Below are 8,475 nucleotides of genomic sequence, written 5' to 3' on the forward strand. Positions count from 1 at the left end.
TACTCACACGATCTAATTTATTATTCGTAGTATTACCTTCGAGGGCACCAATCCTCGTAGCACTGGATTTCGTAGTCGCGTCGCAGGGGTTCATCTTCCCCGTACGACAATGTCGGAGCAAGCTCTTTTGCTCCGAAAGTCTTGTAGACGTCTTGTAGTAAGCACTGACTCTACTATTAAATGTGGGTCTCTCGAGGGAGCCCTAGAAGTAAGGATAACTTCTTTACTAAATTTGGAAGTACGCCGCCACAATAACGTGCGTACTATTGCTTTGTGCCCGTGGGTCACAAAGTAAATGCCTCGTAGGGGTTTGACGAGGAAGGTTGCCTCGACGAGTGACCGCCTAGAAGTTTGACGAGGAAGATTGCCTCGGATTTGCAGATCTCAATGGAGTCTGAATTGTAGGTCTCGTAGGAGCCTATGTGTGTACTTTGTACCGAGGTGCGGGTCTCTCGATGGAGCCGGCACAGTCGGAATCAAAGTCTTCGTCGGAGGGTCGCAAGCCTCGGACGGTATGCAGGTCTCTGGAGGAGCCTGAAGGTATCGCTGTTTCGTCGCAGGGGGCGATCGAACAGGATCTTCGCCTCAGGTTGGGCTACCTCGGGCGGAACGCAGGTCTCTGGAGGAGCCTGGAGTATCGCTGTGTCGATGCGAATGGCTATCGCACAGGATCTTCGTCGGAGGTGGTCAGTCTCGGACGGTTTCGCAGGTCGCAAGTGGATCCTGGAGTTTACCGCTGTTTCGATGCAGGGGGCTATCGAACAGGGTCTTCACCTCAGGCTAGGCTACCTCGGGTGGTTGTCTCGTTAAGCGAGTAGTGGTTGCAAAGCACTATCAATATCACGTCGAGGAATGGCAGCCTCGACGGAAGCCTCGTGAAGCGAGCCTGTGAGCTTGAGCTCCAAAGTTCTTGAGCTTGATGACAGGGTTTTTTCAATCAAACCGTGGAAGATATGTTAAAAGTATATATTGAACAGAATTAACAAACAATAAAGGTTCACAATTAACATATACAAGTTATTTACCATGAATAAGATTTGTTACACAATTGCTCTGTATCGCTTTCCGTCTCATGTACTCCCACTGAAGTACTGTAAACGTCAAAAGTAGACGTTCGATCACTTTTGTGGGATTTCCATACTTTTGGCGGACCGGGCCTTGAATTGTCCGCCAAAATCTCGAACCAAAATCATCCATCGTCCCCATCAACGCCGGGACTCGTTCCCCTCTGGCCTCTACGGATTGTCGATGTCGGCATCGGGGATTTTGGAGTTTTTTCCAGGTTTGGGAAAAACTCTACCCGCGGTCTCGGCTTGGGCTGCCGAGCATCGTATCCAACCGCCAGAGCGGTGGAACCTTCGGAAGACGGTCCTTTCGGCCCAAAGACGGGGAAATTGGAAAGATAGGTGATATTTTCCCCGTCCTCGTAAAAGGGCCTACGGAGGTCTTATTTCTGGATGGATTCATTTGAAATTTTGTGATTAGATACACGGCATGACATAGTGCCGTGGTTGGAGGGTTCGACCGAGATCGCGCGGATACTTTCGGCGGCAGCTCTAAAGGCGTGAAAACCTATTATGGCTTAGCTGGCCGTTAGTAGTCGGGCGATTCGGTTCGAATTTGGATATGACAACCACCTAGCGATACTCTAGTGTGGTTGGAGGGTTCGGCCGAGATCGAATGAGCGGAACGGCTGAAAACGCGGAAAACGTGAAATCCGCGTTTCCCCGTATAACGGCGTTTTGGCTCATCCGATTCGGACGAAAATTTAGTAAGATAATGCTAGCGACTTGAGGAGTGCTGCATTAAATTTTGACACCGATCGCTCAATAACTTTTGGAGTTATTGGCGATAGCGTCCTTGACCAATTCAAAAGGGTGGTGAAATTTCTAATGGCCATTTCCAAATGTCATCGTGAAGCGTCCCGGGGTTCGACTGCAGGTTGCGAGAGCAGCGGCAGTGGTCACTGCGCGCCGGGATGGCAGACCCAGGCGAGATCGGTCGCGATGCGGGTGACACTGGAAAGGTCGGTGAAATTGGTCTTTAACGCTCTGGGAGCGCTATCGCCGTGAGGATCGATGTCTGAAGACTCCTATAGAGGCTTTTTCATTCTGCCCGGCCGACGGCGATTGATTTCACAACCGTGGCGGGTTTTTGGTTTGAATTGGAAAGGTAGGTGAATATGATTGTTTCGCCTCCTTTTCAATTCAGCGGTCTCCGGCATATCCGTAGGTACAAGATTATGACTTCTATGAATATACGGGGTGTTCTGAAATCCTGGAGCTCGCTCGTAGGGTGGAATACGACAGCGCGTTCCAGCCACTGTATCCAAAAAAATCCAAGCCTCACTCAGAGCAGTCACGCGCTACCATAGCATCTCAACTCAACTCAAGCCAACACGCGCTTCATCAACACCCACTTCAGTTCAACGACTCATTCATCAAGCAATTTTAAAAGAATTCGCTTCACCGTTTTACAAATCGCCGTTATAAAGAATTCGAAAACTCCAACGCAAACGAAAATTCCACGTTACTGCCATCCGCATCGCAAACAAACAAAATTATTGGTTTTATTTCTACATTAAAAAATAAGTATCCATTTACCCAGTGCTTACCCAGACGTTCCACCATCGTAGAAGCAGACGTTCCACCACCGCCGAAGCAGAGGTTCCACCGCTACAGAAGAAGAGGCCATAATTGTTTAAAAAAATAAAATAAAAGAAAACAAAACAAAACAAAACAAATAAAACAAAACAAAATAAAATAAAAAAAAATAAAATAAAACAAAACAAATCAAAATAAAATAAAATAAAATAAAACAAAACAAAATAAAATAAAACAAAACAAAACAAAACAAAACAAAATAAAATAAAATAAAACAAAACAAATCCAACGTCAAGAGCTCGAACGTATTTTGACCAAGAGTCAAGGACGTCTTCTTCGAGTATAGTATACTCAATTATATTTAAAACTGACGTTTTGCTATTAGCAGATATTTTTGAAAATTTTCGAGAAAGATGTCTAAATACGTATGGATTAGATCCCGCTCATTACTATACGCTTCCGGGATATACTTGGGACTGTATGTTGAAACATACAAATATTAAATTAGAATACTTGCAAGACGTCGACATGTTATTGTTTTTAGAAAGAGCAATTCGTGGGGGAGTAAGTCAATGTTGTAATAGATATGCAAAAGCTAACAATAAATATATGCCTAACTACGATCCAAACAATCCTTCTAATTATTTACTATATTTTGATGTAAATGGACTTTATGCTTGGGCAATGTCGCAATATTTACCATATGGGGAATTTCAATGGGTTGAAGACGTTGAAAATTTTGATGTACGTTTAGTAGCTGATGAGTCAAATATTGGTTACATATTGGAGGTTGATTTAGGTTATCCAAATAATCTTCACGATTTGCATAGAGACTTACCTTTGTGCCCCGAACATAGAATTCCACCAAATTCAAAATTACCAAAATTAATGACAACTTTATTTGATAAGGAACATTATATAATGCACTATAGAAATTTGAAACAGTGCCTCGATTGTGGCTTACATATAAAAAAAATTCATAAAATTCTTCAGTTTAAACAATCTGCTTGGTTAAAGGAGTATGTAGACTTAAATACATCGCTTAGAGCAAAAGCAGCTAATGAATTTGAAAAGAATTTGTTCAAGTTGATTTTAAATGCTGTGTTCGGTAAAACAATGGAAAATATTCGGAAGCATCGCATTGTTAAATTATTTTCAAATTGGGAAGGAAGATACGGGGCTAAGAATTATATATCGAGTCCCACTTTTCATAGTAGTTCGATTTTTGATGAAAATTTGGTAGCGGTAGAACTTAATAAAACTGAAATAGTATTCAATAAGCCTCTGTACGTAGGTATGTGCATTCTGGACATTTCTAAAACATGCGTGTACGACTTTCACTACAACTTTATGTTAAGAAAATTTAATATAGAAAACTGTAAATTACTATATACCGACACGGATAGTTTGATATATGATGTACATTGTGATGATTTTTATTCAATTATTAAGGAAAATTCTGAAAAATTCGATACAAGTGACTATAAACAAAATAATGTCTATTCGATTGAACAAAAAAATAAAAAAGTGGTTGGTTTAATGAAGGACGAAAATAATGGTACCATTATGACTGAATTCGTTGGCTTGCGATCAAAAATGTATAGCATTAAATGTGGAGAAATCTGTAGCGTTAAAAAAATTAAAGGATTAAAAAAAAATATTGTAAAGAAGCATATTCAATTTGAAGACTACTTGACATGTTTAAAAGACTTTAAGGAGGTCTATAGAACTCAGAGATTAATTAGATCTTATTTACATGAAATTTATTCGGTGAAACAAATTAAACTTGCTTTAAGCCCATTTGATGACAAAAGAATTTTGAAAGAAGATAGCACGGATACTTTACCATATGGGCATTATTCAACGCTTTAATGTTTTTGCTAAAAATTGAACAGTTATCTTGAAATGTATTTTTGTAGCTTTATTTCAAATGTAATAATCGTCACATACTTTAAGAATGTTACAAGTTAAAACTAGTTTATATAGTCTACCTTCATAAAATAAGTAATGATGAGCATATTTCCGATGTATTAATTTTTTAATAAAAGACATTATACATTTATCGTTTTTATTTTAGAAAAATTTAGGAAATATAAAAGTTTTCATAAAGGTAATATACATTCGTTAATGAACACATACATTTTGATTTCTTATGATAAAAACATCGGGGCTCTGCAAGTTGAAGTGATGGATGTTCTTCCAGCTCGTATACCGGAGTTGATGAATATTCTCTAATATATGTGGCTTTCTCACACCCCTTCACATAGACAATGTCTTCTTTTCTTGTAAGTTCTCGGATAATATTGGTAAAATTGTGAAACGGTACATGTCCTTCGTTCCAATCTATACAGTGATAATTATTTGTCAACCAAGTTACTTGTTTTTCTAAATCTGGCGGCAGAAGCTGTCTAGAAAATGGCGGTTTAAAAATATAGTGAGCCGTTTTGGTGCCATTGTAAGCCGCCAATTCTTTTAGAATAAACTTATTTTGTTCTATCTTGAACCCCTGCACATCCAAAATTAGTGGCATTAATTATATAGCTTAGACCTGTCTGACAATTTTCGTTAAGGGGTTATATCGGAACAAACGATCATGTAAAATTAAACAGTATGCTGTGGTGTCACTTGGAACATTACTTGCAGTTTCCCACTCTATTCGTAAAATGACGGCTCCTGATTGGATGGTTTCTTTTTGATGAGAGCAATCGATATGAGTTACTGGAGCAATGGATTTAAATTCTTTTGGAGTAAATATGGGCTCGTTTTCTAATTCATAAAACGATTTTCGGAAGCTGGCAAACATTTCGTATAATGTGGCGAATTTGTTGTTATTAAAGTCAAGGAATAGGTCGTGATATGGATATCTTTCCGAATTTAAAAATACTCTTATATTTGTAAGACCACAGTCCTCAAATTTGCTCATATTTGAGGTGACCTTATTTTTCTTATCTGTCTGAAAGGCGACAACAATATGACGAGGCGTCTCCAACTTGGTGGTGGTTTTCACGGGCCAAGTGTGTCTTGTAGTTTGTGAAAGGGAAGGGTACTCTACAAGTTCCCAACTTCTAAATGGAACCAATATCTCCACATTTTTATCTAAAATTTTAGTCAGGGCCAGTTGTTGGGGGATTCCTACGGAAACGTGAGGTACTCTCCAATAGATTTTTTCAATGTTAATTTTAGGTTTTTCAGTCTCATCGATAGCCGTTACTGCATCTAGATCATTGCTACTTCGAATCAGAACCAGTTCCTGCTTCATATTTAGTATAATTTTTCTATAGTCTTCGAAAAAGCCCAGTAGCATTTTAAGAGGAATGCATACATTAAACTTGTCGCCTTCGAGTGTGCTTTGTTTGGGAAACCATCCAGAATTCTGAAGTTTAACGCTCTCGCTTTCATTGTACGATAGATACCCCTTCAACGTTGACGTTAGTCCTACGTTTCTAACGGAATCGATGATTACTCCATTCATTTCATATCGAATTTCCCTGAAGAGGAAACTGAAAGCGTTATTTATAAGTTTTAATTTGGTAACCGATTTTCCATCCTCTGTAGTCAAATTTCCTTCCAAGTATAGCATACTTTCACAAGGTAAAGTATAGATGTCCAATTCCTGAAGTGATATCCTTACTTCATCATTGTAGCCCAATTTAGAGGTCACGAAAGGTTGGTAATTGTGATACTCCAAGTCGACGATGGAATTGTCGATGAGAGGTTGCTGCATAACATCTAGTATATCCATTATATGAGAACTTCAAAACCGAGAGACTTCAGGAATCTCTTGTTTTCCGGTGTTACTTTAATAACGTTCTTCTTCGGACTAACGGCTGATTGGTTTTTGGATCTTCTTTTATAACTGCGTTTCGTCGTAATATTTGGTCGACAACATTTTGTATTGTAGCGAACTACCATCTCTAGAGCTTTCGAAGATTTAATCTGACTGAGATAGTTTCCTCGCGAAAATTTATAAGATTTCCGTCCTGATCGAGTATTTTAACAGTCAAGTTGTTGATCGTCTTAACGGTTACGGGGAAGTACAAGATGTTCAGAGGTGATTCCACTATTTTATATCCTGGTCCCACGGTTGGAAAAAACTGATGAATAATGTGAACAGGTTTTTCGTTGAAATATGAACCTGCCGCTATGTTACAATCTATGCATATAGCATTGACTTTAATTATTTGGACAGGAAAATCAGACTCGTTCAGTGTATTAGCTTTAATAATTCTTTTTTTGAAACCCAACAGACGTCCTATGGATTTCTTATTTGTAAAATCTATGTCAACATTAGTATCAATGCTGACAGTTGATGTATTTCGATTGGCTCTAATGTTAATATTGGCAGTTGATATTTGTTGTTGTAGGTAATTATTGATATCGGTAATTTCATAAGCTCCAACTGGAATTGTTAGTGTCGTATTACCATACGTAAACTTATTGTTTGTTTCATCGATGTTTGGAATTACGTTGAAGGTTTCAAAATCTGATAGACCAACCACATATTCAGCGTCATCATCTAAGTATATTGGTGGGTTATAATCTGCACTTAAAATAGACGTATTTCCAGATAAAGTCAAAGTCAGAGACATGTTGAACAGTTAAAACTTTATTTATAATAAACAGATTTTCCTCAATTACATACATTATATAAAAATTTTAAACATAGGTGTCCACAGTTTATTGCATTATCTCGTTGGAATTTATCATGATTATATTTGATTGTATTTAAGCTACCATCGCTATAAAAATATTTTGTTACTGCATTCGGAGGTCTCAGATTACCATAACTATCAAAGTATAATATCGTCTTGTTTTTCTTTACGTATGCCGTCCAGTGAGTGCCTGGTCCAGACGAAATATCCAAATTAACTATACCACATTCGTTTCTTCTTATCTTTACTGGTAGGGCATCCTGCATGTACACTCCTCGGAAATGTGGAATACGTAACTTTTTAGCAAATTTAATTAAATCTACATTAGTCAGTGCACGACGAGGTAGCTTTATTGGGAGTTTTTTGATGGTAAATAAAGCCCCATTCCTTTCCTATAAGGACGCAGATATAAGCCTTTTCCAAGAGCAGCCTGTTCCATGACCAGATTATGTCTTTTTTCCTCCTCCATTTTTTCCTTTGCGGCTTTCGCATCGTTCACAGCTTTCGCTATTCCAGCAGCTCCACCGCCTATACTTCCAAGAGCACCTAATGCGGCAAATAGAGGAATGAGAGGAAGAAATCCACCAGTTTTGGGAATCGGAATTATCCGCTTTCGTGGCCTAGTTATCCTTTTCGTTCCTATTGATGATAGAGCTTGCTTTACTACTTCACCGAGGTTACTAGATGGTTTACCCCGAATACCCTGTCGAGCTTTTTGTACTGCTTGGTTAAAACTTAGAGCCTGACCTCGTTTACGTTTCACAAATTTCTTCTTCTTCTTCTGTAATCCCATTCCTAGCTTAGTTTTGACTTTCATTGCATTGGCAACAGCCCACGCTGCAGTCTTTTCCCCGAAACTGGCGTCCTTAGATTTAACCCTCTCCCAGGCACGTTGTTCAAGGATGCGGTCTGCCTTATGACGATCTTCTATATTAGAGCTGTCACTGTATGATATGTCGTGAGCGAGGCATGCGTTATCCAAAGGATTAATGCCAGTATCACCCCTAGCAAGCCTTTTTTCAAGCTTGGTACCTGGTCCACAAAAGTTGTAACCAGGAATGTGTAGTTCTATCGGAAGTTTATTTATAAGCGTATTAAGAATCCCAGAACCTCTCTTTACTCGCTTTATCTGTCGATTAACTGCGGATAGGTTGGGCACAAGCATTTATATATGCTCTGGCGTGACACTTCAATACAACTGAATTTAATTGTTAGTTTTA

At 38.9% G+C, this 8,475-nt stretch overlaps 1 protein-coding gene across 1 annotated transcript; it reads right to left on the reverse strand.

Annotated features, from left to right (window-relative positions):
- Positions 1–5,145: 5,145 nt before the first annotated feature.
- On the reverse strand, positions 5,146–6,345 carry LOC111692130. Its single transcript, XM_023455894.1, has one exon. The coding sequence runs from the start codon at positions 6,343–6,345 to the stop codon at positions 5,146–5,148; it is 1,200 nt and encodes a 399-aa protein (XP_023311662.1).
- Positions 6,346–8,475: the final 2,130 nt, after the last annotated feature.

This window comes from Anoplophora glabripennis, unplaced genomic scaffold (genome assembly GCF_000390285.2).
Source record: "Anoplophora glabripennis isolate ALB-LARVAE unplaced genomic scaffold, Agla_2.0 scaffold940, whole genome shotgun sequence".
Taxonomy (NCBI): Eukaryota; Metazoa; Arthropoda; class Insecta; order Coleoptera; family Cerambycidae; genus Anoplophora; species Anoplophora glabripennis.

Bases quoted from the DNA above. Each gene is read 5' to 3' on its own strand.
- LOC111692130 (XM_023455894.1), bottom strand. From the start codon at position 6,345: ATGGATATACTAGATGTTATGCAGCAACCTCTCATCGACAATTCCATC.